General features: G+C 30.6%; 1 protein-coding gene and 1 pseudogene across 1 annotated transcript; both read right to left on the bottom strand.

Annotated features, from left to right (window-relative positions):
- Positions 1-1234: 1234 nt before the first annotated feature.
- LOC131183305 (protein SUPPRESSOR OF GENE SILENCING 3-like) lies at positions 1235-8175 on the bottom strand (annotated as a pseudogene).
- Positions 8176-8742: 567 nt separating this feature from the next.
- Positions 8743-16452, bottom strand: LOC110636809 (probable CCR4-associated factor 1 homolog 11). Its single transcript, XM_058154001.1, has 4 exons — positions 16261-16452; positions 16033-16164; positions 15751-15946; positions 8743-9623 (listed from the first exon to the last, which is right to left on the bottom strand). The coding sequence occupies exons 1-4, from the start codon at positions 16450-16452 to the stop codon at positions 8743-8745; spliced, it is 1401 nt and encodes a 466-aa protein (XP_058009984.1).
- Between the last annotated feature and the right edge of the window lie 1827 nt (positions 16453-18279).

Genomic DNA, 18279 nt, shown 5'->3' on the forward strand with positions numbered 1-18279 from the left:
GCAAAGAGGAAATCTCAGAACTGGAGAGAATCTGAGATTTAGCAGTCTCATACTCTGAAGGAAGGCCTGCAAGAAAACTCATAACAACCAGTTGCTCCCGTTGGGTCTGCTGAACTTTCACATCAGAATTAAAAGGCAACAATACATTAAGTTCCTCATATACCCGTTTAAAATCCATAAAATAAGCCGTGAGAAACTTATCCTCTTTCTCAGCACGGTAGAATGCCTTACAAACATCATAAATACGGGAGATATTTCCTTTACCAGAATACAGAAAATCTAAGTAATCCATCAATTCCTTAACAAATTCACAGTGATTAATTAAACTAATTATCTCACTGTGAATCGAGTTCCGAAACTGCAATAACAACCGAGTATCATCCCTTAGCCAAGTTTGTTGTGTATCATCCGTAGGTGGATCTTTAGTAAGGTGATCATCCTTATCAATGCTACGCAAATAGACCCTAACAGTCTTACTCCAGTCCAGGTAATTCGAACCATTAAGTTTGTGTTCCGTGATCTTAGTCATCACCGGAATCACATCAGAAATAATATTTTTATTGTCTACCATTTGTTGAGACAAAGAAAACTGACCGAAACGCTAATCAAAAGTGCTTACAGTAGCAAAATAACCCAAAATCACAAATCAAGTAAATACCGAAATAGGATCTGAGAGCCAAACCTCGGAAGTCCTTTAATGGTGTATTGGATTAGGCAACAGTACACAGTGGTGGAATGAGGGGATTGAGGCGACGCCGACAATGTTGATCGGAGTCGAAACGGCCCGTCGACAGCCAAGGTCTCTCCTGAGCTGGGTGGTGAGAACAAATAGTCACCCTAGATAGATGACCTGCTCTGATACCATGTAGAAAGAGATGATTCTCCTTAATCTCAATTAATCTGTACATGGGTATATATATACAATTGATTCCTACAATTGTATTCTACTAATTAGGAAGAAATCCTAAATAAGAAATCCTAAATAGGAATACAGAATACAGAATATACAAAGAAATAATATAGTGATTGACTTTCCATAACAGAGAAGATAGACTAAGAGAACTCACAAAGATTTTCTAACATGCCAATTGTCTAATCCTTTGATCTTTTTCCCCTAAATGATGCCCACACCCCATCATTCTTTACAAAAATGAAGATGATAAGGTTTTGTTACTGTTAGATGCTAGATGTGCAGAAGAATTGTAGTTACAAGAGGCTCTAAAGACCTCTCTCTTCACTTGTCAAATGCCAACTTCTGAGCCAAGTGCCGAGCCATTGCTTCATACGGAAGTAAAGTAAGAAGTGAATTGCCAATGGGTTCCGTGCAAATTGTAAGGAAATGAAAGAAAATGATCAGCTGATCAACAATGGGAACTGTAGTCACCCATTTTGCTTGGAATGTTTAAGCAAACATGTGGAGGAAAAGATCAAATTGAGCATGAAAATTGTTGCATGTCCAGGCTTAAACTGTGAATGTGTCCTACAATTGCAGACATACAAGCATTTTCTCTCTAAGGATGTGCTCAACCTGAGGGAAAAGCCAAATGATCAGCTGGTCAAGAATAGGAATTGTGGACTTGGTCGCATACTTTGCTTTAATCAATGCAGGAGCAACCTGACAAAAAGAGAAACCTCAGTCCATTTAACGCAAGATACAAAAATTGTGGCTAATTTTCTCTAGCTACTAACAGTTGGCACTTGGCAACATAAATAAGAAGCATCGCACATTATAAACTTAATACACACAATTCACAAAATCCATAATAACACGAGCAAAACTCAAGCAATCTACTTATATTCAATACTGACAATAGATATAAAACCACATGAAAATCAAATCTTTGATGACCACATTGATACAAGTCTAAATAGTTGACTTAAGCAAAAAGATATATCCTAAACACAATAGAATACATGGATGGCCAAGTCCAAGATGGCAAAAACTAGAATAGCATCCCAAGAATCATCGAAGCAAGCCAATCAATCACCCATCAAATTTTTTTTTTAAGATAATGTATAATAGTGCACAACAGAAACAAATGACAATCAAATGAAAATAGAAGAATTTTTTTTTTTTAAAAAAAAGCACTACTAATCCTAAGACAGAAAAGAAACAAAATATAAAAGAAATCTGTACCATACCAAATAAAGCATAAAGAATGCAGCAAAGATGGCCAACATACAAATTTCCAGATATCATGATTAAGCAATTATGAAACATGTGACCATAACAATGGCATCATCCAAAGGAGCCTAAAATGGCTTCGTTTCACATGACAATCAACCAGATATAATAGGAAAGCCATACAAACGATGGTGCACAATACACCCCAGAGACAACAACGTTTTATCATACTATAAAGCACAGATAATAGCTGACCTTTAAACAAAGCGCATCCAATTTAAAAGCCGTGTATACTCAAGCAATCTACTTATATTCAATACTGACAATAGATATAAAAACACATGAAAATCAAATCTTTGATGACCACATTGATATAAGTCTAAATAGCTGACTTAAGCAAAAAGATATATCCTAAACACAATAGAATACATGGATGGCCAAGTCCAAGATGGCAAAAACTAGAATAGCATCCCAAGAATCATCGAAGCAAGCCAATCAATCACCCATCAATTTTTTTTTATAAGATAATGTATAATAGTGCACAACAGAAACAAATGACAATCAAATGAAAATAGAAGAATTTTTTTTTTTTTAAAAAGCACTACTAATCTTAAGACAGAAAAGAAACAAAATATAAAAGAAATCTGTACCATACCAAAGAAAGCATAAAGAATGCAGCAAAGATGGCCAACATACAAATTTCCAGATATCATGATTAAGCAATTATGAAACATGTGACCATAACAATGGCATCATCCAAAGGAGCCTAAAATGGCTTCGTTTCACATGACAATCAACCAGATATAATAGGAAAGCCATACAAACGATGGTGCACAATACACCCCAGAGACAACAACGTTTTATCATACTATAAAGCACAGATAATAGCTGACCTTTAAACAAAGCGCATGCAATTTAAAAGCCGTGTATACTACGTTGTTTTTTTGAAAACAGTAACACATCAGAACAAAACTCAAGAGCATGACGTTTCATTATTTTAATAAGCCATCCACCTGCCAGGGAAAAAAAAAGCATCAAAGAGGCCCACAGAATCTTCCTTATAAAGTAAGAGAGTAAGAGACAACAAAAAAGAAACAATGGCTTGCCCAGAAAACCATAAACGCAATCCAAATGAGGCCACAAATCAAGCACACAACAGGAAATAGCAAGAAAAGCCAGCTACATAGATCATGAAAATCATAACTGTGGATAGAATTTGAAAGTTGCTAAGTGGGTTCTGTTTTAATGTATTTAAAAGAGATATCTAACGTACAAAATTTGTATAGAACATAGACTGGCCAAATTGAATTGGAAATTGTTGAGTTGGCATTGGCATTGGTAAGAATAAGTTACTCTGTACTGAGTTATTTTGAAATTACATAATTACTCTTTTAGTTTAGAAAACATAGAAACCACCCAATAGTGAATTTATTGAGATTTCAACACAAATTATATGTATTTTTTAACTAAATAAAAAAAAATACACAAACCAGGACACATTAATACAAATCAAATACAAAAATATTAAGAAAAGACATATAATTAACAATATACATTTTCTTTAAGAGAGTAAGAAGGGGATTCCAAAACTTGAGAGCATATACACCTGCCATTAGGCTACCTTGCAGGTGCAGCACAATTCAAATTCACATATACATATAGTCATATAGAGATTAATTAGATATTTTGGTTTCAAATAAAAATACATCAGCAAATACAGTTTGCAAACTACCCAAAGCATCACCTGATGGATTAAGACTTGATATTATTAAGAAAGATTTGTGTAGTACCAGGGTCTGCCATGATAAACTTTCCCTTAAAAAACTCTTGTCTTGCAGTTCTTGCCTTTTCCCGGTAATCAACGCATTTTCCACCTCTAGGAGCTGGCTCAGTTTCGAGTCTCCTTCCCATCACTGTCCTGAACATTGTCTCCTCCATACCAATCGGAGCTATATTGATGTTTTCTTGTATAATCGGCTCATAGCTCTCTGTCACTCGTCCCTTTTCTTGCTCTGTGCTCTTTATGTAATAATTTCTGTTTGAAGGGTTTGCATTTGATTGCTCTGCATTTTCTTGCACTTCCTTCTGCTGCGTATTCTGAAAATCTCCATCTTTTCTTGCTTCAAGAATATTTCTGATTTGGTCCCTGTAAAATTGCTCTAGAAAGTCCATCTACAGAATAGCATTGCTATAGTCAGTCAAAATAGAGATGATTCATGATAAAAATGGGAGATATCAATTCAAGAAACAATCCCTTTGGTGGACAGCAGTAGAGCATAATGAAAGTTAATGGAATGAGTTTTTCATTTTTGCATAGGCTTAGAAGCTCAGGTTTCTTCTTCAGTGGAAAAAAAGAATTACCTCTTCCATGTCCTGCTCATGCTGCTGTTTGGCTTTTAGTCTCAAGATCTCCAAGTCTTTATTTGCCTTGTCTAGCTTTTCCTTCAACATGCCAATGGACTCTTCAAGGTCTCTTGCATGGCTTTGTTGCTCGGTAACTCTGTTTTGCAACCAGGGAAGCCGAAGGTTGTCTTCACTCATTTGCCTAATTCCATTCACCACCATTTCTTCGTAGGATCTCATCTCATATTTCAGCTTAGGCTTACCTGACTAAATATGCAGCAGAATTATTTCTCTTGCATATTCTTTGTCCTCTGAAATAAATTTGATTAATATCCATTTGAGCATATATCAATATATACCTTTCAAATAGTACCAGTTGAAGGTGTCCACATCTTCTTTCATTGCCATGTAACCATAAAGTTGGCGCTCCCCAGTGGGTAGGAAGTAGACTGGTCGATTATTCCAAGCATTTCTACCCGTTTGTTCCTCTGCAAAATGCCTATGCAGCCACTCTGCCTCTAAATAACCTCTCACTGAGCTCTCAAAAATCAAAATACCCATCCCACAATGTCCATTTGAATTGTAGAAGTGTTGAGCCTTGACAACAGCATTGTATGAGCTGAACAAGTCCAGCAGCTGTTTAGTTGTCATACCAGTCCACTGAAATCCTCAATTTCATTGATCCAAACGAGAGCTAATTAGTAACTGAATTATTAGGTCTTCACAAACAACTTAAACATTATATATTCACAAAGAACTTAAATATCTATTTGCGAATGAGAAAGTATAAATCTCACCTTATTGATCTCATCCTTTTTGTGGGTTGTATTTGCAACAACAACCATAGGAGGCCAAACTATCTCATGATGTTTCTTTTCTTCTTTTGGACCTTTCCACTTACCACATGCTTCACCACCTAGAGCAGCAGAAGTTGCCCGACTACCATGCAACTTCTCTTCCAACAGTTGTGCAAGCTCTCTGTGGAGCCTCAACCTTCTTGACCCTTTGGTTTTGGCATGCTTCATCAGGGTCTGCAGGCCTAAGTACCGTTTGATGGCACCTGCAACTCCTCGACATGAAGGACAGTGCCACTGTCTAGCTGGGTCATTGATCTCCTCTGTACTTAAATATTCCAATCCCTCAAGAAATTTCTTGAACCATTTGCTCTTCTTGCAACTCTCAGGGCTCCTTGGACTTGCTTCCGAATCATAGTCATCCGTATCGGGCAATGCATCAGAGTCACTATCATCCTCATTTGCAGCAGTATTATCACCAGAAAAAGCAGTTTCAAATTTCTCTACATCATCTGCTACTTTTTCTTCGCTGTCTACTGAACCCTTCCATGGACTGGAAGCAGCACTCTGTTGCCTATTCAGTCTTGGTGGCATAGAGGCATGTCCTTGAAACAGCTATAAGATGATTTGGGCACTTCATTTCCTCTGCTGAGAGATAATACAGAATGAGAATTATATCTGTGGTGTAGCGCTGATTGAACCTCCCTAGGCTGCAAAAGGAAACTATTTGGAACATTTATTGCTGCTGTCTTCCTTTCAGGAACTATCTGCTTGCTATCAGCTCCTGCCGAATTATTAGTACCTGCTACACGCTGACTAAACTGCACAGTTTTTTTCACCTCCAGTGGTGATAGTTTTTCAGTGGTTCTAGCAGTCAAAAGCTTTCCCTTGCCATTTTTTGAACCCGTCTTCACAAGCAATTCTTTCCCGTATCATTTTTTTAATGAGATTGAGTCAAACTAAGATGTATAGTAGCCAATGAAATAGAACAAAAGAATGCAGAACAATCTGTTCAGTTTAACATTGTGAAAGTCCAAGAAATAATGAGTGGTTCTATAAGACTGTAATCAGACAAGCTATGTTGTATGCAATTGAATATTCGGCTGTGCAATTTATAGGAGACTACAATATCAGTCTAGTAAAAAGGCATAATAAATGACTAGAATTACGGAAAATGGAACAGTTGTACATATATCCTTCTATACCTGAGCCCAAACAGGACGAGGAAAAAGTCCCACTGAAGTTTGTTGATGCTTGACATTTTTTTGCAACTGTAGAAGAAATGCATATCTTGGTTTAAGAAAACTTGAAGATCACCCTTTGTTTGGGAAGGAGTCTTTTAAAGTAATTGAAGGTTTTTCATGGTTTAAAAACTTTAAACTTTTGTTTGAGAGAATGGAAGGTTTTTTAAAGTATGATTTTTGGAAGTTTTTAAAAACTTTCAAAAACCTTCATTTTTCAACCCACCAAACCAAACCAAGTTAATAGATTTCTCTTTAAAACCTTCAAATACTTAAAAAAATCATTTCTTTTTTCTTAAACACCACAAAAATTATGAATATTTGAAAATAATAAAAAAATCTTACTTAAAAAACTTTACATAACCTTAGGGAGAGTTATGAACACATAACACTGAAATGATACTGACCTTCATCAAATCTCGTATTTCATCAGGAAGACTCTATACTGACCCAAACTCCTAAAGGTATATGATTGAATAAGAGTAACGCACAACTATTTCTAAAAGCCATACATACGTAAATAAAACGACAACACATAATACACCTTCAAAGAAGATTCAAATCCCTCTGCATTTTTAATATCAAATTCTCATAAGACAAGACTACATATTAGTCTCCACGATATATTTTTCTAGAATGAAAGGGAAACATAACAAATAGAGATGAATGAGAAAAAAAATTTAGAACTTTCCAACAGTTATCAAATGGCTAAATCTAAAATAATGGATTACGTATTGGGTTGACAAATGTAGAGAAGAAATCCAAAAATGAAAAACCATGTTAACAATAATGGCTAAAAGAGATTGTAGAAAACAGACTCGCAGCTCCCAGCTTCAAAATTTTCAATTTTTTCTCTCTGCAAGCACTAGCCGCCCTTCCTCTGTTCTGCTTTCCAAAATCCCCCCTCCTCTCTGATCTCTCCCTTTTTCTGGTTCCCCATTCAAATTCCTTTTTTGTCCCTCTTTCCTCTTCTTATTTCTAGATTTTATTTATTTATTATTTACCTATTTTTTATAAATAAGAGCGTACCCATTTTCTCTTACACGGAAACACAAACAATTTCAAGTTACAAAATTCCAACATATTCATATTTTAGTAAAGTTGCAAATTATCATTTCAGTGGCTAATGAAGTTAGAACAGCTTAATTAAGGATATCATCATCAACAACAAACCCACGCAATCACTGTATGCTGTTTTAACTATAACATGCACTGACCTGCAAGTAAAGTTTGGAACTAGCTCCACAGACAGTGCCTTTTCCCACAGGTCGAGCACATCCTTGGAGAGAAAATGCTTGTATGTCTGCAATTGTAGGATACATTGACAGTTTAAGCCTGGACATGCAACAAATTTCATGCCCAATTTGATCTTTTCCTCCACATATTTGCTTATACATTCCAAGCAAAATGGGTGACCACAGTTCCCATTCTTGATCAGCTGATGATTTTCTTTCCTTTCCCTGCAAATTTCACAGAAAATCAGAGGCGATTCAGTTCTTATCTCCATACGAAGCGATGGCTCGGCAATTCGCTCAGAAGTTGGCAATTGACAAATGAAGAGAGGGGTCTTTAGAGACTCTGGAATTGGCAATTGACAAATGAAGAGAGGGGTCTTTAGAGACTCTGGAACTGCAATCCTTCTGGATATCCAGCATCTAACAGTAGATGAACCTCATCATCTTCTTCTTTGTTCAAGAAAGGCGGGGAGTGGACATGATTTAGAGGAAGAAGACCAAAGGCTTGGGCTATGTGTTGAAAATTAAGATTTTATCAGCAATTATACGAAAGTCATGTTCTGTAGAGTGGCCCGATCTCCGCACGGCCCAATAACATTTCCTCAAAGCCACTGAAATTTTCATTCAAGTTTTTTGTTCTTGAATTTAGTAAAGGTTTGCTGTCAGGTCCAGCTCGGTGACAATTTCCGGTAATTCGACTTAAATACTCTTTCCAATCCACCATGCAAGCCAAGAATCCTAACTAATTCAACAATTTTATATATATATATATATATATATATATATATTTATATGAATTATTAATTAAAATATATAAAATTAAATGAATTTAAATAATATTGGAGTAATGATAAAATTAAGATAATCTTAACATACATTGTTTACAATCTAGCAAAAAAAAAATTGTGTTCAACCAATACAATAATCAAAAGAAACAAAAACTCCAAAAAAACTCATTTGCTTATAATTTTGTAGCCGATGATTCTTCACACTCAATAAAACAATCAGGTACTGCACATGACATTCTTTCTCTGCCAATTGAAAGGATCCATGAAGTCAGGTTTGTAGAGCAGCCGTTCTCCACCACAGAGTCCAGATAACATTCCCTCAAAGCCACTGAAATTCTCATTCAATTTTTTGCGATGAATGTTCTTGAATTCAATAAGAGTTTGTAGAGTTAACAAGCTATCAGGTCCAGCTTGGTGACTATTTCCAGCAATTCGGTTAACACCCAGTAACTTAGATACCCTTTCCAATCCACCGTGCAAGCCATGAACAGAAGTTATATATTTAATGTCATAAACTGCAACTCCCAAGTAGAACTTCATTAGCCCCATAAAAGATTGAAGATCACGGGGCAACTCTTGTTGTGTTAAAATCTTAATGAAGAAAGCCAAATCATAAGCACCATGGAAAGTAATCCAAGTGAAGGAATAGTTGAAAATAAGGCCAGAACTAAGAACCAACTTGGCAAAATCCCTAGAATCAATACCCTTTTCTCTATGCATCTTGAAATTAGTTCCTTGTTTTTCAAGTAAGCGAATGGACTCAACATTATGGGGATCACTCTGAAGATCGAAATCCCTAAAGTTGAACTGCCAACATGATGTGATATTGATTCCAAGAGAGGGAAGATTTCCTTCTAAATCTGAAAAGGTGAGACCAAGCTGTATAATTTTAAGCATATCAACATTGAGCTTCATGAGATAGTAGGTATAATCTGGAGCATAGCAGAGAAGATGCTTGTTGAGAGTTGACTGGAAGATGGTGCCAGGGAATTCAGTGTCCATAGAAACAAAAGGGTATTGACGAATTATTTTCTGGATATGGAAAAACTCGGACTTTAGGTTGCTTGCCCAAACTTGGCGAACAACTACTTGTTTCCCTGCCATTGTTAGAGCAGACTCAGATTTCCAATTTTAAGCAGGAAAAGGAGGTTGGAACAATTTTAAGTGTATGATATTCTTTACAGGCATATATATATATATATATATATATATATATATATATATATATATATATATATATATATATATATATATAAGAGAATTTTTAGTAATCCACTTTCCATTAGAAGTGGATCAGTAGTTGTCATATACGGATTGGAAAGAAAAAACCTAATCAAGCTAGAATTAGTAATCAAAATCCATATTTTCGATGCCTCTGTTTTAGGTGTTTATTCTTAAAAACCTAATCAAGCTAGAATTTTTATGATATGGAGCACATGATATTCCCATAAAATTTGAGTAATTGAATTAACTCTTGGTTGTCCTTGAGGCTAATTCCAAAAACTAATTCAGCGTCTTTCCTTACAAATAAAAAATAAACAAAATAAATAATTTTAAATGTGAATTTATTAAATTCTTTTGATTATGGGCATCATTAAAGTTATGGAAAGCAATCAACGAATATTAAGTCATAATTTTTAAATATATCTCAGTATTTTTACGTTTTTTTTTAATCAAATTAATGTAAACTTTTTTATTTAAGCTTAAGTTACTTCTAACTCAATAAAATATTCAATAATGAAATATTCTTTTTAATAATAAATATTAAATTCTTTTTTATTAATTTTAATAAAATAAAAATAGTAAAAAAATAAAATTAGAACATCAAGATTCCCAATGGAGCAAATTCAGAAATTCAAAATCCAAAAATACTGCAGCCCATCAATTCAAATTCAACCATTAACACCAAGAATCCTCAGAACGTTTTTCCTTCAAGATGGAAAATTTGTTTGCCTGATTTTATTAATTTATAAATTCTTTCAGAATTAGTTAATAGGAGAAAATTGTCCAATATCATAACTATAGTAGTTAATATAAATATTATATTTATAGGATAAGTTAATCGTTGAGATCATAATTTATACAATAGAAGTACAAGCTATCATTTTTTTTTTAATTAGAATTCTAACTAACCCAACAATTATTTATATTTATATATGTAATTATATATATATATATATATATATATATATATATATATATATATATATATATATATATATTGTAATAATATTTATAAATTTTATAATATTATATTTTAAATAATTTTATAAGATTATTAATTTTTAATAAAAATATTTTTATATAAAATTTTAATTAAAATATATAAATTAAATGGGTGTGAATTACATTCATGTAATGATAAAATTAAAATAATCTTATAATCTGAACATACGTTACTTATAATCTGGTAAAAGAAAATGTATTTAACCTATACAATAGAAAGAAACAAAAACTCTAAAAAAACTTAGATTAACTTATACGGTAACTGAAAGAAAAATGGTTTTGAAAAACCCATTACTTATAATCTCATTTTATTATTATCCGTCGTTGATTAAAGGGGGTATTTAGTTTACCTATAAAATATAGTTGATAACCGATAAATACTCAAACAGGTAAAATAAAGTGTTTGATAAATTTTAAAAAGTAAAGCTGATAGCTGATAAGTAACTGATATAATATTCATCGGCTGCAGTTTATATCAGCTGTATTTTTAGAACTGTTTCTCACCAGCTAATAGCTGATTTGATTTTATTTTTTATTTAAAATATATTATTCTCTTTCATTTAACTCAAAAATTAATATTATTAATATTTTTATTTTTTTATTTATAATTTTAACATCTTAATTAGCTCATTATAATTTTATTAAAATATTTTTTTATTAATAAAATAAAATATAAAATATTTACTTATTATAAAAAATACTTTTTTTTTACATTTAAGAACTTAAAATTAATTATACATTTTTTCTTTATCAACAATAATAATTACTTTGTTATTTTATAACTATATTTTTAAAGTTATTTAATTATTTTTTAAGAATTTAATTATTTTTTATTTCAATAATGAAATAAATGATATAATAAATAAATCAATAATTATCTATTTATTTTAATAATATAATAAATGATAAAAATATATTAAATTAATAATTATATATTTAATTTAATAATGAAATAAATAATATATTATAATAAATTTATAATGTTATATTTATTTCAATAATAAAATAAATTATATGATATATACTCTTATTAGTCATTACATATCAACAGTAATAGCTAAACATAATTTTATTAAACACTTGATATAAATTAGCTACTAGCTAATAACTAATAATAATAGCTATCTATTAACAGTTACTAGCAGTATCCAACAATTAAACTAAACAGACCCTAAATAAATTTCTAAAGATCTAAAAATTTAAAAATGAAAATTAAAAATATAAGAGTATAATTACTTAAAGAATAAATTATAATTTAATCCCTAAGTTTGATAAAACTTACAACTTAATTCTTATACTTTTAAAATTAAATAATTTAGTCATTGAGGTTTAACAAAACCTATAATTTAGTCCCTATCATTAAAATTTTAGTTAAGTTACCGTTAATTCTAGTAAAAATAACTAAAATGTCTTCAACTCTATTTTCAATATAAAAACAATTTAGTTCTTGAGATTTTATTTTATTAGCAATTTAGTCTCTAAAATTTGGTTAAACCTACAAATTAGTCCTTATAATTTTAAAACCAAGTAATTTAGTTCTTGACATTTTAATAAACTTACAAGTTAGTTTCTATAGTTAGAATTATAGTTAACTCCCCTATTAAATTTAGCAAAAATAACAAAGTGCTTTTAATTCTATTTTCAATATGAAACAATTTAATATTAAAATTTTTATTTTAATAACAAATTTTCATATTCATATTTTTTTTCTTTTTGTTTATAAAACAATATAAAATAATATATGAAAATCTTATAAATTGATATATATATATATATATATATATATATATATATATATATATATATATATATATATATATATATATATATATATATATAATGACATAAATAGAATTTTATGAAATTATAAGGGCTTATTTATAAATAGTTATAATGTTTAAGAATAATTTTTAAAACATATGGATGATTTTGTGATTAATCAAAATTTTTAAGGACTTTAAAGTAATTAATTCAAATTTTAATAATTTACATTTAAAACGTTTTAATTCAAAGGGACTCACATTCTAAAAATATAGGAATTAAATTGTTAACAAAATAAAATCTCATGAATTAAATTATTAAGAAAATAAAATCCTAAAGGCTAAATTATTTTTAAATTAAAAATAAAAATAAAAGTATTATAGTAATTTTTATCAAAATTAATAGCAAATTAATGAAATTCTAATCGCAAGAACTAAATTATCACTTTTATTATATTTTAGGGACTCAATTACTTAGTTTTAAAAACAAATTATAAATTTTGTTAAGTCTCCCTTAAATTAGTGATTGGGTACTCAATTTTGCACCAAATTGTGCCTCACGGATGGACCAAAAGGGGGTATGGACCCCCTTAAGTAGGGGTGGCCACGGTTCAGAAATTGCAGGTTATGGTTCCTGAATCGTCGGTTTAGCTTCAATGAAATCATGAACCTAAACTAAACTATTATGGGACGGTTTGGAAGACGGTTCTTGAACCGCTGGTTCCGGTTCGAGTTTTGGTTTAAAATGGTTTAAAGGACAGTTCGAAAAATGACAGTTCAACACGGTTTGGAGGACTGTTTGGAAGCGGTTTACAGGCGATTTAAAAGTGACTTAAAGGAAAAAATTAGAGGAAAATTTTATTGATTTAGAATTTAAGTTATATTTGTAAAAATATTTTAATTTTTCTTAGAAATCTTTCAATCAAAATAAAATAAGAAAAAAAAGAATAAAAATAACTTATTTTTAAGAAAAATTTAATAAGTAAATACTTAAACTTATTAAAAAACTAGAGATAAAATTAATTTAAAAAAAAAAATTAGAAAAATGCGCATGAACATAATTTTGCCTATGTATCCCTTTAGGATTTATAAGAATCAAAATTTTCAGTTATAAGTTGAAAGAAGGGATATTGAGGTAGTTTTGCCATGTAAAGCGTAGACATAGGAAAACTCCAGTTAGACAAGTAGAGCACATTGTGTTAGATGATAGAAAGAAAATAATAGGTAGATCTAAATTACACACTTCTGAGGATTTAACCTAAAATAGTTTTGAGTGGAGAAATAGAATTCATATAGCCGACTCCAATAAATTTTTTGGATAAAAGTTTATTTGAATTGAGTATTACTTTCCTTTTTTTAAAAAATTATATGATAATTGATAATTAAAAAAATATAAAAGAAAAAAAATCAAAATAGAGGGTATTGAAAATTTTATTGAAGATATAAAATAATAATAAAGTAATTGAGATAGTATTAAAAATTTTAGTGAGCATATAAAATAATAAAATATGGGAATTTTGAAAGTACTGAGAATTAAAAGGAGTGTAAAAAATAATTATTTAGAAAATTTGAGAGAAATTGAAAGAGTATTAAGAATTAAAGAGAGTGTAGAGAATAATTGTGTAGAGAATTATATATATATATATGAATTAGGAGTAGAGTAAAGTATTTATTGAATTTTTTTTGTATTTAAATCGTCAGTTTAGTCCGGTTCGAAATCATCGGTTCAATTCGATTTGGAATCACTAGTTCATGATTTCTAAAAAATATGAACCTGAACCAAACCGTAGAAAGACGATTTTGATCCGATTCAAAATCGATTTCAATTTTAATTAATTTTAGTCTGATTTTAACTGAACCGATTTCGATTCAATTACAGTTCGAAACGGGATCGTGGCCACTCCTACCCTTAAGCAAGAAATTGAACATATGGCTCTGATGTCAGAAGCTCATCACGTACAATATTCAGAAAGTAGGCTTCATATTTTCTTAAATTGTATCAACACCCTTTTGTCTTTTGTGAGAATTACACCAAGTTTGATAGTCATAGTAGAAGACTTACAAGAAGTGAGAATGACAAAAAAAAAAAAAAAAAAAAAAAAGAAAAAAAGAAGAGGAAGAAGATGATTATGATAATAATGAGGGAGAAGAAAAGAACCTCTTTCAAGGAATAAATTTCTAGACTTTTCAGTTTTAGTACATTTAAAATAAAATATTATTAGTTTAATAAATAGACATTTAACAGAATTTATCCAAGTTTAAGTCAGACCAATAAATAAATTGAAAAAAATAAAAAATTAAGAGTTTAATATTCAATTGATATTGAATTAGGTTTAACTGATATAATATTAAATATATTTTAAAATTACTAATCGGTTAATAATAATAATAATAATAATAATAAATATTATGTGTTATTATAATTATTACTACAATATATTTTATAAATAATAATTAAAATAAATTTATTTAAATTTTAATATGTAAGTAATTATTTAAAATTTTTAATTGGATTTTTAGATGATAATATTTTACAATAAAAATATTTAGAATAAAATTATTATAATGATAAATTTATTCAAATCAGCAAAAAAATTATTTTTAATATATTAAAATTTTATAGAACAATAACAAAAAACTAAAATAAAAAGTAATTCATGTTAACACATGAATAATACAAATTATTAGTAATATTAATTATTTAAATTAGAAATTAGCAAAATAAAGAAACTCCCTTTTTTCCAATTGTCTTTTATGTATTTTATATATATGTTTTCCAATTATTTAAGTATTTCTATTTCCAACACATGTAAGATATATTCGAATAAAATTTTTTTTTTGTCCCAATTCTGAAATTTATTATTCATTATATAATATGAAATATTATACTTATATCTTATAAATAAAACTATTATCTATTAATTGAAATACTTTTTTATGACAATTCAAATAAAATTATGTCTATATTGTACATTACTTATGTGCTTAAGATCAACTAATGTTAACAATATATAATATTTACCTATGTGTATAATAAATGGAATAAAATATAATTTAATAATAAAAAATATTTTTAATTGTGGGTCTAATTGTAAATGATTTGAGAGTAATAACAATTCATGAAACACAAAATTTAGAATTTAGATGATATTATTGGAAAGTTTAAAATACACGAAATAAATCATGCTTGACCCAAAAAAAAAAAAGTCTTCTAACTTATGATTCTTCATCCAGTAACTAATGTCAGGTCCAGCTTGGTGACTAATTCCAGCAATTCGGTTAACCCCCAGTAACTTAGATACCCTTTCCAATCCACGATGCAAGCCGTGAACAGAAGTTATATATTTAATGTCATAAACTGCAACTCCCAAGTAGAACTTCAGTAGCCCCATAAAAGATTGAAGATCACGGGGCAAGTCTTGTTGCGTTAAAATCTTAATGACGAAAGCCAAATCATAAGCATGAAGAAAAATGTAATCCAAGTGAAGGAATAGTTGAAAACAAGGCCAGAACTAAGAACCAACTTGGCAAAATCCCTAGAATCAATACCCTTTTCTCTATGCATCTTTAAATTAGTTCCTTGTCTTTCAAGTAAGTAAATGGACTCAGCATTATGGGGATCACTCTGCAGATCGAAATCCCTAAAGTTGAACTGCCAACAGTAGCAGTATTCAGTTCCAAGAGTGGGAAGATTTCCTTATAAATCTGAAAAGGTGAGACCAAGCTGGATAATGTTTAGCATATCAACATTGAGCTTCATGAGATAGTAGGTAGAATCTGGAGCATAGCAGAGAAAATGCTTGTTGAGAGTTGACTGGACAGGGAATTCAGTGTCCATAGAAACAAAAGTGTATTGACGAATTACTTTCTGGATATGGAAAAACTCAGATTTTAGGTTGCTTGCCCAAACTTGACAGACAACTACTTGTTTCCCTGCCATTGTTATTGAGCAAACTCAGATTGTCAACTTAAGGCAGCAAACAGAGGTTGGACCAATTTGAGTGTATTATATTCTTTGCAGGGTATACATATATATAGAAGAGATTTTTTAGTAATCCTCTTTACACTAGAAGTAAATTTATAGTTGTTCTATAAGGATTTGGAAAAAAAGAAACCGAATCAATCTAGATTTAGTAATCAAAATCCATATTTAAGATGCCTCTGTTTTAGGTGTTTCTTCTTCTACAGGCCTTGGAGCGTGTTCAGACATGGTAACTCTGGAGTTAGAGGATTTATATTCTGAATAATAACTTTTTGAAGTTATAGAACACATTATAATCCCATAAAATTTGAGTAATTGAATTAACTCTCGGTCGTCCTTGAGGGCAATTCCAAAAGCTAATTCATTGTATTTTCCCTTAATCTGGTGATTATTAAAAAATAATGGTATCAAAATATTTTTGAGATAGGAAGTTGATTCCCTTAATTTTGTTGATTCTTTTTTAGATTTAAACTTTGATTGCTTCAGTTTCATTAATTTTAATAGGAGGATTAGTTTCAATTTTTATCCGTGGCATTTAAATTTTGCATAATTAAAAAATTATATAAATATTTATTGTATTTGATACAAATAAAGGAAAAATAATTAATATTCTTTTTAAATGCGATAGATAAAAATAGACAAAGGTGGTATATTGAAAGATATGAAAAGCAATCACAAAAAATTAAGTCATAAATCTATATAAGAATTGTTATGGAAAGTTAATTACTATATTATTTCTCTGTATATACTGTATTCTGTATTCTTATTTAGGATTTCTTCCTAATTAGTAGAACACAATTATAGGAATCAATTGTATATATATACCCATATACAGATTAATTGAAATTAAGGAGAATTATCTCTTTCTACATGGTATCAGAGCAGATCATCTATCTAGGGTGACTATTTGTTCTCACCACCCAGCTCAGGAGAGACCTTGGCCGCCGACCGGCTGTTTCGACTCTGATCAACATCGCCAGCTTTGCCTCAACCCCCTCATTCCACCACTGTGTGCTGTTGCCTGATCCAGTACACCATTAAAGAACTTCTGAGGTTTGGCTCTCAGATCCTATTTCGATATTTGCTTGATTTGTGATTTTAGCGTTTCGGTTAGTTTTCTTTGTCTCAACAAATGACAGACAATAAGAATATTGTTTCTGATGTGATTTGGGTGATGACTAAGATCACGGAACACAAACTTAATGGTTCGAATTACTTGGAGTGGAGTAAGACTGCTAGGGTTTATTTGCTTAGCATTGATAAGGATGATCACCTTACTAAAGATCCACCAATGGATGATACGCGACAAACTTGGCTAAGGGAGGATGCTCAATTATTTTTGCAGCTTCGGAACTCGATTCATAGTGAGGTAATTAGTTTAATTAATTACTGTGAATTTGTTAAGGAATTGATGGATTACTTAGATTTTCTATATTCTGGTAAAGGGAATATCTCCCATATTTATGATGTTTGTAAGGCATTCTACCGTGCTGAGAAAGAGGATAAGTCTCTCACGGCTTATTTTATGGATTTAAAATGGGTATATGAGGAACTTAATGTATTGTTGCCTTTTAGTCCTGATATGAAAGTTCAGCAGGCCCAACGGGAACAACTGGCTATTATGAGTTTTCTTTTAAGTCTTCCTTCAGAGTATGAGACTGCTAAATCTCATATTCTTTCCAGTTATGAGATTTTCTCTTTGCATGAAACGTTCACACGGGTCCTTCGTACAGAGAGTACCCAATCTTCACAGCCTACCAGTAGTGCTCTTATTAGCCATAATCC

The sequence above is a fragment of the Hevea brasiliensis genome, chromosome 1, assembly GCF_030052815.1.
Source record: "Hevea brasiliensis isolate MT/VB/25A 57/8 chromosome 1, ASM3005281v1, whole genome shotgun sequence".
Classification (NCBI taxonomy): domain Eukaryota; kingdom Viridiplantae; phylum Streptophyta; class Magnoliopsida; order Malpighiales; family Euphorbiaceae; genus Hevea; species Hevea brasiliensis.